We start from the raw sequence: 21,758 nt of genomic DNA on the forward strand, positions 1-21,758 counted from the left end.
TGAATTCTATTATAAAACAAATGACTTTATAGATGATTGCACATCTTAGGAATGAAACGGTCGTTCCTAGGTAAACAAAATGGTTCATAAAATAATTATGTATAAGCCCGATTACTACATCTGTCTTACCGAATGTCCTGATAGATTTTATACTGTATCGGTATAATGCATCTCTATTGAATAGGGATTTTATGGAAAGAATAATGAAAAACCGATAAAACTCAAAACCTAATAAATAAATAAAACAAAAAAACAGTCTAGAATCAACAAGTTGCGTTTAATAATTAAGAATAGATTTCACTACACAGTGAAATCTATTCTTAGACACAGACACACTACAAATTAAACAGTCTTACCTCTGGTGTTAACCACGATCATAGTTCACGCGGAAATCCGGATGGATTTAAATAATGAACGGCTACTCATGTAGCTCTTACCCCTGACCTAGTTGACCCTTAAACCACACCTTATAAAAGAACTTGGACCTCCATGTTCAAAGTTGCATTGCAAGCTTGTCGATAAAAAATATATATTTAAAAATAGAACGTAAGGTTTCAACTTAATTTAATACCTATGTACATTAAGTGATATCCTAGTGAGAGAGACTGGATTGGGTCACGTGTTTAGAGTAACAAATATAGCCCATTACATATATTCATCGACAGTATTAAACATTAAAAGGTCCCGGTAGTATAGAAGATTGTTTGACCATCCAAAGCTTGGATAAATATATGGAACACCGATATTACCGAAGACTTAAGAGATAAAGATATGATATGAAATAAAACAAACGTCATGTCAAACTAGCGGCCACGTTAAATAAACATTGGTAGCTTCCTTGACATTCAAACTTACTTTTGTCGAAACCTTGAGCGTAGATTGCGACGCTATCTGCTCGTCTCTGACAACTTCTACTAACGTTGGTCAAAAACAAATTGAGATTGTACGGTTCGATTTTGTCTGTTTATGCAAAGATACATAAACATTATTAAGTAATATAGTAATAATCGAGGAAATTATATAATAATATAAGGTTTTATAATATTTAATTTCAACGATTCGAGGTTACAGTACCAGATATGGGGTAAAATTAGAAAGACATAGAGAGAGAGTTCAAAGTTGATGCGCCGCCGTTTGACACTAATAATAATAATCCTTATAACGTTTAGCGGTTGGTTTGATGATATATATATATATATATATGAACGGGTACTATGATATATATATATATATATATCATAGTACCCGTTCGATAGTATTATCATTTACATAATTTATTACAATTTTTTTTAAATAATGAAACACAAACAGTTTGTTCTGTGTACGCACTGATGAGGCCAATTTGCCGAGTATATAAATATAACTATTAATCAATAAGATATTTATGTAATCGACGCGAGTTGACTAAAACAGTCAGTCATCACGAGGAATGCATATTAATAATTAAGAAGGTTATATTTATTATGGTAATTATATAGATATAACAAACAATAGAAAAAAAATCTGAATATGGCCCCGCCGGATGTCGTAGGCGTCTCTGGGAATGAAAATTCTTATAACGAAGCATCTCCCTCCATAATAATGCTACTTGTGAATACTTCTGGAAACCACTCCGTGGACTGTACGGCTATGGTCACTGCGTCATTTCCAGGCTGATTACTAATGGCTATCAATATATTTTTAACTTTTTTCTAGCAGACACTGTACCGGGAGAGTGCAGATAATTATTTTCACACACTATTTTCTGTATTTGATATATTTTCTTGAAGGACAAAGGACCGGAAACACAATACGGCTTCTAAGACCATTATGTTTGCGTTTCTCCGCGTTACAATGGGAAAATCTTCTAACAAAAGATGGTTGTGAAAACGTTATACTACTTTCTTTATAGTTTTAAAATTTTCGTGATATATTATCAGTAAATAATGTAAACATGTTTTTTTTTTAAATTATAATATTTTTTTCCTAAAATCTGTTTTTTTTTCTTTAACCGACATTGTAGGGAAGTAGCTTATTATACAATATTATTATTATTATAAAACTATCTGTAGCTAATAATTTAAGTTTTAGTGGTGTAAACAACCTACATAGTTATACGGATAATGCAATTACGAATATTTTTTTTTAAATGTAAACCTCTTCAAGAAATGTACCTTACTTGTATACACACGTATAAATGGACAAAACACGATATAATAACAAGAAAATTTCATTCGAACATGAATTTCCTCGAATACACACAGACGACCGGTGCGACGGGTTGTCATAAGTAATATGTCATTGACAACAGGTGTCGTATGAATATTAATTAAATACCATTAACCTTAAGAAACCGATGACCGACATGACCGACCGATGAATTAAAGGTCATAAAAATTAGATAATATACAAAAGTTTAAACTTCAAAATATACAATCATAACTCAATAAAATATTATTTTTATCAATATATATTTTAGTTTAATTAAGCAAAATTATATTCGAAGTTATTACGAAATATTTCAAATGCATCCAGAAGATTGAGCGCCGCCTTCGTGAAAATCAATAACACGATTTCAATTTTTTGCAAAAGTGCTTGGAATAAAGGTTTTAATATTCTTCGATACGAAATAGAAAAGTTAATCGTGTTTAAATTGCATCTTCTCTGAATCGGAAATCAAATGAGATACAATCAACTAAAGAACAAATATTTAGGAAATACAAATAAAGAATCAAATATTTAGGAATTAATTGTTGAACTTTTCTGTAATTAATTAACGCGGAACAGTGGTTTTATTTGTTAGATTTATGAATTTATTATTCACATATCACGTTTCGCCACATTTACATTCGCATTGCTAATGTTGCACTTTAGTGAAATTAATTAAGTAAATATGTATTATTTATAAAGCCAAGAAATATTATAACAAATGTTCGCGTAAATATTTCGTTTCTTGATATAGATATAGATATACCTATTGATATATATTGAGATAACACATATGAGCAAATGTTTTTTATTTATTTATGTTATTTGCATGTAAAAACAGACATATATTTACTTTATAAAAGAAACACATGTTTGTGTAAATAAAATAGCGCATAGACGTGACGAGGACACGAATTTAATATCACAAATTATAATTAAATGAGTTTTATAAAACCTTATAATCTATTAAATGTATAATTAAAAATATACTTGTAAATGCTTTTTGGTTCAACTCTTAAGATAAAATATATTTTCACCTTTTTTTCACAACTGAATATGGCAGTATCATTATTATATATGTCTAAATAAGTCTTCTAATATAATAACTATAGCTTGAGCTTCTTTGAAGCATGGTAAGAAAGAGGCGAAGTGGTGGTACCATCTGAAAATATTCTGACTCTAAACGGACTGTTTTCAAATGAAGTAAATTTAAAAGGCCTTAATGTAGCCTTAGTAGGATTCAAATACAAGTCAAATATAGATTGTGTGGATTTAACAGTGGGTGTAGGATCAGCTGAAGTTTGTGTAAAAGACGTAACTTTTTTTGTAGAAACTATTCTTTCAGTTGTGGGTGCTATAGTGGTCGGTGTAGAGGCTCGGCTTTTAGTTGTCCAGACGGTTTGAGGTGTCGATAATGTTGTGTGAATATAACGCAAACTGTCCCAGTTGTATCTTGTAGATGATCCTAACATTTCTATTGATCTATTCGCAGTTCGAGTCTTCGGTGTACTTTCATATTTTCGAGTTTTTTCGGAAGAAAGGATTCCCCCATCCAAAGCAGTAAACGGTTTGTTTTCCATTGTATCCATAGATTTGTTAAATGAATTAGTCCGTGTAAAAGTTGTTGGAGATGCTGTTGTTTCAAGTGATTTAAGTTGACGTTGTTCGCTCTTGTTTGAACTATCCATTGAAATGTTATAATTAACATTAACTTTTGCGTTGTTGTTTTCATCGAATTGAGCGACCGCTAATGACGCCGACGTTATAGTAGAAGGAAGATGAAGTTTTGAATAAATATGGTTGTTGTTTTCTGGCACGTAACGAGATTTTCCTCTTCTTGAAGTAATCGTATTTGGCGTTGTTGTTTGTAAGCCAAAGTTTTGTTTTTGTATGGGCACTCTTTTCTCGGATGACTTCGATCTTTCAAACGTAGTACTTGTAATTGTTCGAGGCGTAGTTGAGACAAAATAATTTATATAATTTTTATTATAGCTGGACAAGCCTCTCGTACGATAAGGTATTTCTGTGGAAGACTTTGCAGATATCTTTTGCAAATTGATAAAAGGATTATGGGATAGATCGATTTCTTCGTATACGTTATTATTGGACGAAACTTCGCCGAAAGCTTTTCTAAACAGATAATCATTTTTAACGTTACTTTTTGTAGATATTGTTTCTAAGTTCATCATTCTTCGGCGGAATTGATTAGACTCTATTTTTCTGGGCGATGGTGGTTTTATTTCAATGAATGCTGGATACGATGTGGTAGTAGACAGAGATGGTGCTGTAAATTCAAAATGGCCTCTTTTAGATAAGTCTGGTAACTTCAAACTATCTATGTTGTTAATTTTAAAATTTAGCCAATTTAACGGCCCTTTATTATTATAATAACTCTTTTCAAATTCGTTCATGTTATTTCCTTTAAATAATTCATTAACAGCTAGATAAGGCGGTTTCAATTTATCAATATCTGGATAATTTACAATCTGCGGGCCTGTATCATTACGCTCAAATGTTTTTATATGCCGTGCTCTATCATCAAATTTTGCAGGTGCATGTTTTATAGAAGTGTCACAGTCGACTATATATTTCTTTGCATTGTGCTTGCAGTGATGCGGGTACACTACCCATGCCAGGAAACCGTTTCCTTGAAGGCGCGTGTGTTCCTCGTGAATTCGTAAAGCGCATTGAACGTCATCGTATATATCTTCGTTGCGAAATGCTGAACACGGAACACCACAAGCCTTGCCGGGACCGCACCAGTACAGCTCACTGATTTGTAGCAACCCGTGGTCGCCACTGTGAGGATTCCGAGCTGCCGTATCAAATCTGGACTCGTGGAAAGCGATGCAGACCCATGTTGCCACATCGTCCCTTTTCACACCGATTTTCAACAGGTCACGGGCGAGTTCACATCGCTCGTAAATGCGCGCGTTAGCGATCGCAATGAACGTACTCGTCAACAACACGACACCGAACATTGTAAAGTGCGTTTGCGCATCGGGCATCGGTGCACGCTATTTTACTCGTACCTCCCGCCGCGCGCCCGCGCACGATGTGTGTCACACCCGTATGTTTACGGTAATCTTAATAGCGGGTCAGGCTGCCGATCATTTTGGAGCGCAGATAAATATGTATTGATTCGTTGAGCTGCGGGATGACTAGTGATGAGCCTGCTACAGGACGCGAGCTAGACGCTTGTGAAGACATCGACACCCGACTCTGGTTAACCTTGACAGCTACGCGTCACATCACCAGTGGTTGTCAAGCCCGACGCAAATGATTTTATTGAAATCGGTAATTTCTGAGTGATTCTATTTTTAAAATTGTTTTGCGGAAAAGCAAAGGTCAACGTGTGAAACCATAAATAATAAAAAGCGTTCAAAAAATATGGGTTGTCTATGTATTTATATTAAAAACAAAATCGCTACAATTTTTTAAGATTAACAATAAAGTAAGATGAGAAATTATAAAATTTTATGATAGTATTTTTCAAATAATTCGAAAAATGAAGGACATACGGTATCTGAGGGACAGCTCGGTATCGCTAGGCGAGTGTCATGTTATTTCCGCAACGGGTCAGGAGGTGAGCCGTCGGCCTCTGCTGCCTAATTTAGAAAGGACTTTACCAATCGAAATAAATATAACGTCAATTTTTATAAATCTTTAATAAATGGTGTTTGTACTTATACGGCTCGTCTTGTAACACGTAAAAAAATCTAACAAATAATGATATCGTATACAGACGTTCTTTGTATATTTTTTTGTAAACATGTTCATATATATTTTTATATAAAAAGAATTAAACGTTTTAAATACTTCATTTAATTTGTTAATCATGATCGCGTACTGCGGTACAAAACAAAATATTAAACACTTCCTTATACGAGTCTATAAAATTAAAATTAATTACCATCCAAATTAATGTGTACATAAATTATTTGTCAATTCTGTAGCAGGTTGCCTGTATATTATTTAATATACTTGTCGGTTTTTATTAAGTTTTGTTGCATCGATTATTGTTTTATCAGCCTTATATACGTTCGGACTGACAGTTTTGTAATTTTTCTATTAAAGCATAGAGACATGCAGATTGTAGTTTTAACATGGCTCACTAGTTTATATGGTATAAATAGAATTTCTATCAATATTTGTTTATTTGTTTATTTGTAAGTAAGTGAAACAAACAGCATATTTTATATTAAATAAAACTTATAAACCTTAAATAACACACATGCCAATACAGTTTCCACAAATAATTAATCTGGAAGTGAACATATATATAAAAAAGATAAAACAGTAAAACTAAATGTATGGTAATTAAAAAAAAAAACTAACAAGTGTAAAAATGTATATAAACCAAACTTATATCATGTGAAATATGAAAAAGGAAAAAAAAAAGTTAATAACAAATGTTAATCTAATTATTTTTAAGTATCGAGTTAAACTTACTGAGACCGCTGCTAAACAAGTCTATGTGGTTATATTTATCGTTATAGTTGCTACACGATCTTACTATAAAACTATTTTTGTAATAATTTGTTTGATGATTTGGAGTTGCGAAAGTGGCTTTGTACCGAGCACTTGAGCGAGGACAGTTAAATAATATTTTATTTAGGAGATAAGGCGAATCTATAAGGCTGTTAATAATTTTAAATAGTCTAGTTTTCAAGGACAGTAGAGTAGGCAAAGCGTGACCAAATTTATATTTCAATTTTTTAAGAAATTTATTTTGAATTGTTTCGATTGCTTGAATATACTTAGCATAACATGGATTCCATACAGTCGATGCATATTCCAAGTGTGACCGAACGTAAGCATTATAAAGTATAATGTGTGTATTAGGGTTCCTAAAGTCAGTACCTTGCCTTGAGATGAAGTCCAACATTTGGTAAGATTTTAAAGTAATTTTTTCAATATGCTTATCGAACACGAGTTGGCTATCAAGGTGTACACCAAGATCCCGTACCTCAGTTACCCTTCGCAATTTAACACCAAACATTGAATAACTGAAAGAATGTTGCATTTTTTTTCTTGAAAATGTTATAATACAACATTTAGCCAAATTTAGTTGTAAACCATTAGATTTGAAGTACTGTCTTAACCTATTTAGATCATTTTGGAGTTCGATACAATCCTGGTTATCCCTTATAACTTTGAAAATTTTTGTATCATCGGCATAGAGTAAAAACTGTGAGTTTAAGAAGCAGCATGTTAAGTCATTGATAAAGACGTTAAATAATAAGGGACCAAGGTGGGAACCCTGAGGCACACGGGATGTTATAGGTACAAAAGTAGAAGTAAACCCTTTAACTGCGACAGCTTGAGTACGATCACGAAGGTAGGATGTCAACCATCGCAAAAGATCGCCGTGTACACCGATGTTTTCTAGTTTTTTTTGCAACAGATTATGAGAAATTTTATCAAAAGCTTTCGAATAATCGGTGTACACGGCATCCACCTGGTGACCATCCTCATATATACATGAATAGGTGACCATCCTCATATATACGTGAATATAATATTATTTTTGTTAAATTTATTGATTTATACAATTTCAGACCGTACCTACTAAGCTGGGTACATACATAGATGTGTTCATATTATATAGATCATTTACTTACTATCTCGGCATGCACACATTGAAACATTTAGTCGACTAAGTAATAAAAATAACTAATTTTAATTTTACGATGTTAAAACATCATATAATTAAACATATATTATTATGTGTCCTCAAGGCTATTATTAAAATCTAAACCGAATGTATTTTCTGCCAGAGTCCATTCTAGAGTGTTACATATAATATTGTATTAATGTCAAAATATATAGTTCCAGTGGGATTTGCGCATAGCCTAAAGTTTAATCAAACGAGTTCTGTGTATAAAACTGCACCTACAGCTATAATATTATCATGAAGTAATATACTATTAAACGAATATAACACAATAACAATAATGCAAGTATAAACTCTGTAAGTATATATTGTTTAAATCAAATTAATTTAAGCTAATTAATCTATTGTCTAAATAATTAAATAAAAATAACGTGAATATCTCAACCCTACATGAGGATTTACTCTTTAAATTCGCTTTTCCCAAGTACTCATTCGCTTCTCCCAACTTTATATGAATTAACTGCGTGGAGTTTCAACGACAATAGTAATAATCAGTTAATTCAAAGGTCTATGTGGTATGTATGGAAGTCGAGATGGCCCAGTGGTAAGAACGCGTGAATCTTAACCGATGAACGTGGGTTCAAACTCGGGCAAGCACCTCTGAATTTTCATGTGCTTAATTTCTGTTATAATTCATCTCGTGCTTTTCGGTGAAGAAAAACATCGTGAGGAAACCTGCATGTGTTCATCGAAATTCTGCCACATGTGTATTCCACCAACCCGCATGGGAGCAGCGTGGTGAAATAAGCTCCAAACCTTCTCCTCAAAAAGGGAGAGGAAGCCTTAGCCCAGCAGTGGGACATTAACAGGCTGTTACTATGTGGTGTGATCGATCGTAATAGAATCACACATCCAAACACGAAAACTTAATAGTTAAATATTAAACGGCGCTAGAGACGGGTACAAAAACCGAGGGGCGCTTAAAACACTACTAATATAAATCATAATAAAAATACATCCGTTCGTTTCCGTTATAGAAGCATCAGATTCGATAAACGCTATAAACGTTTGAGATAAAAATACCAATACAATCTTAGAAGCCATACGGCGAAGTAGACACTTGAATTTAGTACCAGCGAAGTTTAAGTGTAGCGTGTGAAGGGAGCTCGTTCTATTTCACAAGGCATTTTATTTAGCTACAACAACACTCTATGTAAATAATAACAAATATTATCGTAACTATCAAATGCATCATATATGGGTGACCTTTTCAAAGTTTGGCAACTTGACAGTTCGTAAGTACCTAAAAATAAACACCTACCTAACTTCGCAACTAGTTGTATTGAAACATATCATACAATATGAGATGTTAATTTCATATCTAAATATTAGTTTTGTCTGCGTAGTATTAGCTAACTAACCGACTGCCGTACTTAATTACTTTTTGAACTTCATTAGTGTCAAAGCAAATGTATTTCAGCATGAACAGGTAGGAGCGTACGAAGTTAATACATGTTGAAATTACATTTTCAGTTTTTGTTCGTATCGTCATTAGGCTTTCTTAATCAGACGGAAAAGCGGGCGATGTCACTGGCCCTAATGGGTTTTACTTTATCCACTTGTAACTAGATTCTGATGAAATTAACGCCGGGCTGCGTCTGGATTAGAACAAAAGCTTCATTTAAAACTATTTTGCATCGAGTATTTTTACTAAAAGATTTTGTACGTAATGCAGAGTAACTTTATTATTATATGAAATCTTCATCATAAAATATAGTTATTTACCTAAATCATAACATAACAGAAGTCTTAGTAGCACTAACAATAATTATATCCTACAGATATGCCACTGCTGGAGAAAGGCACCTCAAGCTGTATGTAACACCTCGGGGACCGGGGTGTCCGCGGCATGAGGTTGAATCCGACACAGGCATAATCTATTTTTACCGATGTGGAAATAGTGATATTGATACTTATACAAAACTGTTGACGTATATTTGAATTTTTAGAATTACGTTTGTGGCGTTCATACAACACCGAATATCGCCTGGATACAATAGAAACACAGGAACCATCGAACAAATTTAATTTCCATATTAGGCGATACTGTTCCATGTTTGTGAATTACGCTTTCGTCTAAAATGTTATCTCGGAATCATATATATGGCTTAATTAAAAAGTCAGCTTTCATACGTTTGTTTGTATTTGTTTGTGTTGCGTTAAAATTGAAGCTTTCGTTCCCCGAATATTCTAGGAAAATTCGATTCATTCATTTCATTCGTTCGCTCATTTATTCGTAACCGGATCATGACCTGTCAAAGGTACACTTTACAAGCATTTTTAGATGTTACTATGTGTTAACCAAATCTTCAAATTCCAAATTTCAAGAATCAATGGGTTTTCGCCTTGGGTACTGAGCATCCCTTATCAGGATATCCAAATAAATTTTATTGGTTTGATGTTTGATGACCCGCAGCTAGAACCCAAGAACACCGATCTGCGGTCTTACAAGCACTGGACAGAAATGTACTTGAAAATTCTACTTTTTTTAAACGGCTTTTAAGTTAACACAGATTTAATATTACGTAAGAGTAATTCTTAAGTTCAATCACTCTCTACTCTGGCAACGTCCTTGCAATAATCACATTTCGATTCCTCGGAGAAATTCACCTCCGGAGTTAATTTCTTAAGACGACAATCTGTCCAGTGCTCTCGACATCGTGCTCCCTAGAGCTGTTTGATTATTTATATTATATATAAATGAATTGAGAATATATATATATGTATAAATGAATTGAGAACTACGAGTACGGTAAGAACTCATTTCTAACGATGTGACTTCTCATATTGCATATGTATTATTTAGTACGCTTCGCTTCGCCTGCGTTAATCGAAAATTCAGTTAAACGGGATAAAAAGGCCAAAATAATGTAAATGTTATATTTTATCAGGGAACTCATATACTCAATACATACGACCTTTCGTATTTATGATATTAGTGCAATTACTATTATTTTAATTATTAAAAAGCCGAGATGGCGCAGTGTTAAGAACGCGTGAATCTTAACCGATGATCGTGGGTTCAAACTCGGGCAAGCACCATTGAATTTTTCATGTGCCACATTTGTGATTATAATTCATCTCGTGCTTTACGTTGAAGGAAAACATCGTGAGGAAACTTGCATATGTCTAATTTCACTGAATTGCTGCCACATGTGTATTCCACCAACCCGCATTGGAGCAGCGTGGTGGAATAAGCTCCAAACCTTCTCCACAAAAAGGGAGAGGAGGCCTTTAACCCAGCAGTGGGACATTCACAGACTGTTACAGTTATGGAATTATTAAAGAAAAGCACTGAATTGTGCAAAGCTTGTGCTATGGAAACCAGACAACTGATATACTACATATACTACTTTTCTTTTGTAAATACATACGTATATTGATAATTACACCCAGACTCAGGACAAACAGACATGTTCATGAACACAAATGTCTGTCCTGGGTGGGAATCGAACCCACAACCTTCGGCGTGAAAGGCAAGTGTTCTACCAACCACGCCAACCGGCTCGTCTATGAGTAGCAAGTAATTAAAAAAAATATTATTTAAATATAATACATTTTAAAGAAATTATGTATTGGATACATTCCGTTATTGGAAATATAAAAACTTTCATTTTACACTTTAAACGAGGTACACATAATTGAGTACTATTTATGTTATCGTACCCTTTAAATTAAACGGTAAAAGTATCACGTTCAATGATTTCATTATAAAGCGTACTTATGACCCTTGATAACATCAGGTTGGACGCTACCGACTCACAAGTTATTCAGATAGCGTGCGGTCAGCGGTGGTATAGTGATGAATAACTTGTATTGGTTCCATGAGACACGCCCATATCTCTTAACATGTTTTTTTATACTAACTACTGACAATGCTTTTAATTTATCTTTTGTTTTATAAAATAAAACAAATACAGACTTTGACGTCGAAATTTGAAACACGCGATATGAGCCACACGTGACTACGTGGAGTTATGAGATCGGATCCGGTTGTCGGTCAATTTAATTTTTCAAAGCGAACTGGACTGGACATGTTTCTGAGATTTTAAACGGGGTATCGTTTTTAACCTATTTATGAAATACCTACTGCTATCGAGCTCGAACGAACATTTCACAACTAGACGTAATGAAATTTTTGCTTAAAAGTCTCGCCTTTAATTATTAAAAAAGAAGTATACTAACTTGACTGTCTCGTTGGTCTAGTAGCTTGATGTAAGGTCGCAGACCCGGAGGTCCTGTGTTAAATTCCCAGGTCGGGCAAATAAAGAGTTATTGAGTTTTCCTGTCAGAAAATTCTCAGTAACAGCCCGAAGTCTGGAAGTTGGAAGTGTGTACACTCCTGTGCCTCGGAAAGCACGTTAAGCTGTTAGTCCTGCGCCTGAACTCTTTCCAGTCGTGTCGGATAGCCGTCCCATCGGCTTATGAGAGTTAGGGAATAGAGAGTGCCAGATGCACCAGGTTTGCGCACACTGGTGCAATATAATATCTCCTGCGTAGATGGCTAATTTCTCTTGAGATTGGCCGCCGAGAGCGAAATCGGTCTGGAGTACATTATTAAGTATACTAATTAAGAAGGTTCGTTATCAATGCAATAATCCATTATTAATTAACGGAAGTGCTATCTTCCTTAATGCTTCCTATATTAAGAGTAAAGCACGTGTTAAGTGAGGAAGACAAAAGGCAAAGGGATCAGGATTGAATCTGCGACTTGTACATCACTAGGGGAGTCGTAAATTATTGCATTATTGAGGCGTTACTTTAATAATTTTATACAAGCCATTCCTTGCCAAATTATTGCACTACCAACCATACGACCTAAGGTGTTCCTTTCAACTATCAATTAGAAACTATATGAAAATAGCATTAGCGTAACATAGCTGCCTGATTCCTGTCACCAGTCTTATGATTGTCGACACTGAATTCAAAAACATACATTTTGTGGAGCTCTCGGGAACAGAGATTGATCGTTTTAATCTTAGCTTAGCCGAGGTATAGATAGTCCTATCAATAAAATAGTTATATGGCCAATAAAGAAAATATAAGAAATATATATAAGAAAGTCAGTCAGAGGTCAAATAAGTTTCAATAAGAATATTCATTCGAAATAAGGGAACAAATATAGATACAGTGTGTATTCTATTTAATTCATTAACTTACTCGACTAATCGTTTAGTAATTTAAATTCAACAATGATAAAACAAATAATTATATAATGAAATTAATAATATATTTTATTTATTAAATATAATTGAGATAATGTGTCATCAGGAATATTGAAATATTTTCCTGTCCATAGTATCATACGTAAACTACTTTCCGCCATTTGTAAGCAAATTTATTTATTTATTACTTATTGCGCTCCGGCTAACAAAACAATGTATACGTGATAAAAGTATAAATTATCAAAATGCATGAAGTAGCGCGCGGAGCATCAGGCGGCTTTATCGCTGACGGTGTGGTCTCGTCCAGGCAGCCTTTGGGCAGAATACCTATTGAGAAATATGCGGGAATGGATGCAAAGAGTAAAGCAAATGTAAATACAAATACTTATAAAATAATAACATTTAAGTAATGAATCTAATTTATAATCTAATTTCTCCTCAAAAGGGAGAGGAGGCCTTAGCCCAGCAGTGGGACATTTATAGGCTCTTACTGAAATGAATCTAATTATTTTCTTGAGTGGCACTTGATAAACGAAGGGATAGTGCGCGTTAATTAAAAAGGGTAAGCAGCTCGAATTTTAGATCTCGTGAAACGTCGAGAATAATAATTATTTAGCACGAGTAATACTTTCTTATCATTTATGATCTTGATTCATTTATACGAATAAGTCCGGCTTAATGATAATTAATTCAAGTAATGTTTTTGATTGACCCGTATTCAAGGGAAAGTTTCTGTAGAAAGCTGTGCTCTTAAACTAAAAATTAAAATTTACTTTATAATATATTTCTTTTCTTCACTAAATATAGTCATATTTAATTCATACACAATAAAATTTGTTATTTATTGTATATATATGTATATTATACATTGGTTACTCTTACAAGAAATTTAAATTTAACAAATTGCTATATAGATTTTATACATATACTTTCTCAAAAGGCACCGTATTCTCTACCAGCCCTCTAGGTCATCCAACAACTTTGCGTTTTCTTTTTATTTTAATTATAATATAAATAAACTAACTAAATCCCCTCGGTCGGCGAGGTTGAGCAGCCTCAGTTGGTGAGTAGCGCGTAGGCGAGCCCGTCACCGGACAGCTTCTTATTATTATAATTTCATATTTAAACGAAATGCGGATAAACACCCGTTATAGCCAACAATGTTCTACGAACACATTGTGCTCGACCTTCCAAAATAAATACTTATGATAATTTTATTATCTAAGTTAAGCTGCTGCGGCATTAAACTGATTACGTGATTATGTACGATATACCTTATTTACTATAATAACTCTTTCGAACCCTACGTCGGTTATTACGGCCAAAGTGTTGCTTAAAAAATCAATACTCTTTCATCTATTTCATAATTTGAAAAACAACACAATGATTTGTATAAGCAAAATTGAGATTAATTTGTTTTATTTGGAATCTTCACGAGAACAAACGATCAAGTTATCCTTAGGGAACTAAATAAACATGGAAGAACGACCCGAGCTAATAGGTATAGAGTTTCGCAATTTACCGTCTGCGGCGCAAGTGATAAAGCGTGAAACACAAAAAGACTATCTCGTGTCTTTGTATTGTATTTTATCGGACTCGTGTCCTGACATCCAACATTTAGCATCAAACATATTCATAAAAATAGAAACAAAGGCGTATCTTCTGATATAAATTCCCGCAAGTTCTGACTAAAAATAAAGATATAATAAAAGAGCTCATATAAATTAGCTCCAATAGCGTCGTGTGTTAGTCTAAATGTTATGGAGGGAAAAGATTCATTAATTTTGCTTTCGGATTAACGCGGAACTAACATAACCGATTGGTACGGTTCTGTACATTATTTATTTTTATGTCATTATTCATTAAATAATTTAATGAGACCTTAATTCCACCGGGCAGCTGGTACTTGTAAATCAAATATTGCTTAACTAAAGGAAATGAAAATTATTTACGAAAATCTGACAGCGTGTGACGTCATCAAATAATATAAATGAAACTTTAGAATATATTAATGACAAATGATCTGATTCTGATTGTACTCTTAGGTTTACGTACACGAGCTTCACATTAATTATTTGGTTTGTAGCTGAAAATTATTGAAATAAAATATAAATAACATATAAACGGGAGAAACGCTCATTGTTTCTTTTATTTTTTATTTAATACAAATGTATTATTTAGCTTCAATATTTATTTTCAATACTTCCGAACGACTCTCAATGGACATTTCATACTAACAATGTTTCAATCGTGGTATATCAATTTATTGATCGGGAGGTACAGGAGGGTGGGTGGGAGGCAGGTGGGCGCAACGGTTACGTGGGATACCATGCAATTGTTGCATTATCGCATCACAAGGTAGGCTACATTTATTGCATAGACGATCGTAACTATGGTTGCTTTATTCGGAAGATCGAGACTGAAACGTAATAATTATTTTATATTACAAAAATATGAAATAATCGCCTATCACGTCAATAGTCGAAGTTGATAGCGGTTGAAACTGCGAAGTGCAGCCACATATATTACTGTAAGGTGTACTTACTAATATTATAAGTGTAAAAGTAACTCTGTCTGTTTGTTATACTTTCACGTCTAAGCAACTGAATCAATTTTGATGTAATATGGTATGAATCTTGAACCACAAGTAAGGACAACAAAGTCACTTTAGCCTTTTTAATATTAGTAGGATAGGAGGATATAAGGATTCGTTTTAATTTTGCCAAACTAGCGCCTAAATGCTCTAGAAGAGAAGAGATATATTTAACCCTTGCTTTTATTTAAATGTTGGAAAAATATACACTATCAAATATAAAACTGTAAACAGAATTTCCTGTGAAGCTGTGTATGACGTAAACGCTGTTATCCCTTTGAACCAGTATTTGCAAGCGTTTCTTAAACGCTTTCCTTTGAACTGGATGGAAAATTATTCTAAGCTCCAACGTACCACTCCTACGCTACACACACACACACACACATATATATATATATATATATATATATATATATATATGTGTGTGTGTGTGTGTGTGTGTGTGTGTGTGTGTGTGTGTGTGTGTGTAACGTAGGAGTCATATTGGTCCTTTGCGACGTAGACGTTCAGTGAGAACAGATTTTACAAAAATCCTATCTATAACTATTACTTTACCCGTACTTCAAATATATATTACTTGTTTACGAAGAAAGTTTCGGAGCACACTCCACTATTCTGCTCCACTGGTGGTTTGTGGTTTGTGTACATAATTACAGACATGTTTTCATATGAAACATGCATTTCCCTCGCGATGCTTTCCGTAGCTTCGGACATTACATGAATTATACGCTCGAATGACGTACACGTACACGTAAAGTAATACTACCCAGTACTTGACCAATATTGTTTCCGAGTGTTTTACCCACTGGCTCATGAAGAATTACAAATTGCCTTCAAAAATTACGTACAAGTTTTGATGTCTTTTGTAAAACATTCAAAGGACTTTAGAACAAAGAACTATTGCATCAACGCGTTTCAGAACAAAAGAAATCCGACTCAGTCTGAATGGTGTGATATAAAAGCTCTTAGAATATAGTCTCCATTATTTTGCCAGGTAACAATATTTAGTTACAAGATTGCATACCTGGAAAAGTAACGTAAGACTTGTGCGTTTCTGAACTTAGATGTCTATGGGTGGTATAAAATCATCTATAAAAAATTAATAGGATATAGAAAACAAAGGCAGAAGTATACATCATACATCTATTTTTTTAGGCACAAAAATGGTTAAAAACCGTAGTTATATAATAATATTGAAGTAAAACCTTGATTTACGCAATACATTTTAGCATTTAGAGATTTAAATTAAATGTTAGCATTACTTTTAGGGAGTTGTTAAGAATCTTGTTTTGTATCGAACTTATCAATATATTATATTTGCTTAAAAGTTTTAATTTAAGAACTGTCGAATTTCTTTAAGATAAATATTAAAAAGATTGGCAGACTATACACTAAACAAATCCTATAATTATTATAAAGTCCATCCCGAATACGACCATGCTTTGAAACTTTGCTTTGAAGTTTTAACTGAATCAGTTTAATGGCTTAAGAATGCATGCTAAGCAAACTTAAATTCATTTATTTATTAACATACATTTACTATCCGGTGGCTGATATTATTTGTGTTCTGTTGTTGATTTTTTTTTTGTTAAATTTACAGCATCAGAAATCTAACGATGTAAACCCGTGTTGTCGTTTCGTTATTAGTTCTCGACTGTACTGTCGAGCTTTATGCACACTCAACCTACTTCCCGATGCAATTTTCTCTTGGACTGTACCACTCAAAGAATATTCCGTAAAACGAAAGTGGCGTATAACATCACCATACCCTCAACGCCTCGTTACAAAGTTTTCTTTTGGAATAGAAAATAATTGATTTTTGAGTCATTTTAATTTGCGGACAACTATTCGTATTCTAATACGTTGATTGTTCCGTTAAAACTTTTAATCCTCTAAATAGCATGAAAATGTCCATAAAGACAATATATGATCGATTAAAACTGATTAATATCGATTTTCAAGCAGTCTGTGAGAATAAGATGCTAGTTAGTCGGTGTACAAAAAAAGAACTACCCAACGCTTAGATCTAGTAGCAGGGTGGCATGGTGCCATTTTTGATCTAACATGTTCTTAGTAAAAGTCGATAAGTTAATAAATTGCGCAGTATTTACATTGTCACCCTAGTGCGTGCTCTTCCCTTACAGTCAAGAAGTCAGCTCGTTGTAATAATGTTAGTTTTCTTTTGCGATGTTGTTTGTACGACTATATAAGGTACACTCAATAACATCTATGTAGTTTTAACTTGTTTTGAGAGCAGATTGCTTACTGACGGGAGAACAATTAAATAAAAATGAAAATACTACATGGAGCGAAAGCAAATGTTGCAGTAATATTTAAGAAATTAAATTAAGTACCTCTCACTCGCTCGTCTCAGAAACTGTAAGACTGTAGGTACTTGATATTTTGTCAGGTGAGTTTGACTACACACCCGGCAAACAATAGGCAAAGACAAAACAGTGCAATACCTTTTTCTATTCTGTTTGCAAACTGATTTAATTTTTTGTTAAATAAAAAAATAATAATACTTGAAACCAGGAAACTCACATATTATGTTTCCTTCAAATATTCACTAACGATTATGTCGAATTTCGCCTACTTAGCAAACAGTAATTTGAATAATACTACTGCGTATATTAATTTTGTAATCTAGTAGAATATTTCTTCTCCCACATGAACATACGCTGATCACGCATGTTTACGAGGCAAAAAGGCTATGCCACTTGTAAACCATAGTTTTACTTGGAGTCCCCGTAAACGGATGACATCTCTTTCAGTATAGTCTGAACTGATTTTCCTTCCTTGGTAAGGAACTTTATAAAGGCACGGAACTAGATTTTCTCCATATTTCACAATTTCTCAAAGACTAATAATCTAATTACAATAAAATCCGGTATTTATACGAATAATGAGTTGCTCAATTAGCACCTAATTCAGCGACATCCACACTTATTACCTACCTTTCCATTCCGCGGACTTAGAAACGTCCCCTTGTATCACTGAAAAATATACTGCCTATAATTAAACAAGGTTTTCATTAATAGGTCCTACAGGCAGGAAATTCGATAAGTACAAATTGGTCAGCAGCTATAGGGCTATCAAAAAATGAAACAATGCATTTTTTGTGCTATTATATATGTACATTCGACGTTATGACCTTTGAGGAACGAGAACGTGGTCACTTTGGAATTTGTTTGATTTTGCGGTATTATTTAAGTCTAATTAATATATTCTTTATAATGGCATTCTGTGGCATGTATAATGAAATAGCTGGTTGTAATAAATATAAGTAAAAATACTTACAACTTATAATTTTAAGCTGCGAAGTACAAATGTAGTTGCAACTGTTAAATAATTTAAGATGTTTTCTTAATAGCAAATGTTAATGTAGCAAAACCCATTGTTTTCTTAAAGTGAAAGATTTTCTAAATGAAAAAATGTACATACTTCCTGTTTAAATTACTATGTAATGTTTTATTTATTTAAATTAATTTTAAAATTTCTTTTAATATTTCAAAGATATTAAAAAATGTCGGGTACGCCGTGGAGATTATCTTATTATAATTATTATAAGAGAAGATAAAATTTATTATATAGTCAAAGCTTGGCAGAGTTTAGCCGCACTTACCGACACAGGTGTAAAGCTCCATAGCTCCGTGCAGCAGGCACCCATTCTCAGCTGTTATACCAGCGGTCGTGTTGAGACAAAAGCAACCCTCATTGTTATCCAGGAACCATTCGTCGGCTGTAAATCTCGCCGCAGGAATGCTTTCGAAAGAGGTATCACCTTCATATCGCAGCTCAACGCTTCTGTGAAACAGTGATAGAACAAATTTGAAATACACAAAATTCATACCGTTGACCAATTTCAATAACTTTCAATTATTGTTTTTTTTTTTTTTGGTCGAAAGTAATTTAATATATATGGACGTCCTAGTAAATATGAAATATATGAATTTGCAGTGACACTGATGTAAAATTTCATTTGAATATAGCTCTGATTTTTTAAGTCATCGTAGCGAAATTGAAACTGACTGTAGCGACTTGAAAAGGACCACCGAGAGCAAAGATTATTTGACCGCTCATAATCCAGTGTAGTACGAGCTACAAAGCAGTAACAGTAGTTATTACGTATTCCAAATCGCACAAATGACTAAGTCAAAGCTGCTTAAGTTCCACTTACGTTCACGTTCCGTTTACGATCGTCCTGGTGGAACGGACGCAAGTGGCTACTAACGCTGAACATATAATTAAAATTAAAACAAAAAACTCACCTACAAATATCCATGTTAAGAGCATAGATAGACTTCGACCTGTCAACGAAAGGAGGGAATATGCCAGAGTCTGTCCCTCTGATCTTGTTGCACACATTGGACTCGCCCCCTTCGACCTCCGGATCCAGGTTCCAGTTGCTGAGGTAGGCGGAGCCGTTGTAGGAGGATATAATGCCTAGATTCAAGGCGTCCGTTAACCCTCGACTTACTACGTATTGATCGCTAGGATTCTTATTTTTCTGAAAAAATAATGTCAAAGGTAGACTTTTTTTTAAAATATTTAATAACTTTACTACGCTCGCTTTGTACCAAGACGTGATATTAAAAATACCTTTATAATTTAATAAGGGAAAAAAGTAATAGAGTTCTCTCATGTCATTTCATGTCTTAGGAAATCATATACTTATGTATATAATGAGATTAATGCGTATAACAATAATGTTATTACTACACTATAAGATATTATGATAGAGTGTAAGATAGCTTTTGATAATTTCACTTCATGGACGTTACATGTAAGGATTCAACTGTCCGAAGCACTTATGTACTTGTATATCCCTCAAGTACTGTATATTTAAATCTAAATAAAACTTATAAGTTTTAATAACATTTTCTAAAGTAAAGATAAGTTTATAAATAAAACTGTTTTTCATTCGCAACCCTTCCTAAAGTGCTAGCGGCGCTGCATCCAACCTAGATACAAATGGGGCGCATGGGGGCGCGGGGGAAATTTGCACCCCCGGGCTCTAACTTTAATTCTTTGTCAATGATTGCCTTTCGAAAACAAATTAATTCGAAGCAAAATGTCTATGTTCAAAATTTCACAATAATAACAAACTAGAAAGAATAAAAGTACATCGTTTTATCAGTTTTATTCCTAGCTAAACCTCCTCCAAGATTACAACGTCACTACAATTTCAATGAGACGATCTCGAATTAAATATTGGAAGCTGTCAGTAAAGATATTCTCTAATCGTAAGAAGAGTTTAACGTTCTTACAGAAAAACACAGCTGGTCGAAGGCATACTAGCCGTGTCGTTAGACTGGAATGGAAACTAAAACATATATTAATATATTAACGCACTAGGAGAAAATATAAACTATAAAATATTTACTAAATTTATGGTGATCAAATAAAAAAAATAGTATTTAAATTCTTCAAACCAAACTATTTTCAAGAAATATGAACTTGTATCTTTTGTACACAAGACACAAATAAGTAGTATTAAAGTAGTAGCAACATTAAGCTTCAATTCGCATCGAGAAGTGCACTTCGTCGAATAAGCTCTGAGAAGTTGTCGGTGGCTACTTACTCGTAACGCTGCATTACTTCTGAAGGTAACAACGTTGGTTTATATCATAATAGAATTGTAACAAGACGGTTTCTACACGTAACAGCATTGTTAATATTTATAAAAAAAGACCCATTAACGTAACAAGTCCGTTTCTTAGTATTTTTAAAATAAAATCCTACTGTAATGCATCGAATGCCGGCTTAGTACGGTCCCTAACACCCCCCACACTCCCCACACCCCCCAAACGTGCTTTTATTCAATTAGCGCGTCTTTCAGACTGTCAATAGCTCCGGAGGAATTATCTTTTGTTCATGCATGTTTGTTTACCCATTTCGCGATTAGGATTTATTCGGTTATATTTCAATGTTTTGCATTGGCATTTCTATAGTGTTTCTTTATTATGAAGGTGCGGAATAAATATAAATGTAACTGCAACTGGTGGTATGACTCATGTAATTCATAATTCAGTATTTACAGCCTGAGACTCCTATACAGACGTAGAACGTAAATACTCGGTTGACAATGATGAAATGATTTACCCCCTCGAGTGTGTGCAGTTTTAATTACACC

The 21,758-nt window shown here is 33.7% G+C and overlaps 2 protein-coding genes across 2 annotated transcripts in view; both read right to left on the reverse strand.

Moving 5' to 3' along the window:
• Window positions 1-21,758, reverse strand: part of LOC126780581 (sensory neuron membrane protein 2-like) — a 73,093-nt gene that overhangs the window by 26,387 nt on the left and 24,948 nt on the right. Inside the window, exons 5-6 of the mRNA XM_050505178.1 lie at window positions 19,894-20,132; window positions 19,248-19,429 (exon numbers count right to left, since the gene is read on the reverse strand). Of these exons, the coding sequence (XP_050361135.1) occupies window positions 19,248-19,429; window positions 19,894-20,132 (421 nt within the window). The remainder of the gene's footprint in view (window positions 1-19,247; window positions 19,430-19,893; window positions 20,133-21,758) is intronic.
• LOC126780198 (uncharacterized) lies at window positions 3,150-5,168 on the reverse strand. Its single transcript, XM_050504462.1, has one exon. It carries the CDS (start codon window positions 5,166-5,168, stop codon window positions 3,294-3,296), a length of 1,875 nt encoding a protein of 624 aa, XP_050360419.1. The 3' UTR covers window positions 3,150-3,293.

The sequence above is a fragment of the Nymphalis io genome, chromosome Z (genome assembly GCF_905147045.1).
Source record: "Nymphalis io chromosome Z, ilAglIoxx1.1, whole genome shotgun sequence".
Classification (NCBI taxonomy): Eukaryota; Metazoa; Arthropoda; class Insecta; order Lepidoptera; family Nymphalidae; genus Nymphalis; species Nymphalis io.

What these genes read in the sequence shown, in the direction of transcription:
- LOC126780198 (XM_050504462.1), bottom strand. Translation starts at nt 5,168, where the DNA reads ATGTTCGGTGTCGTGTTGTTGACGAGTACGTTCATTGCGATCGCTAAC.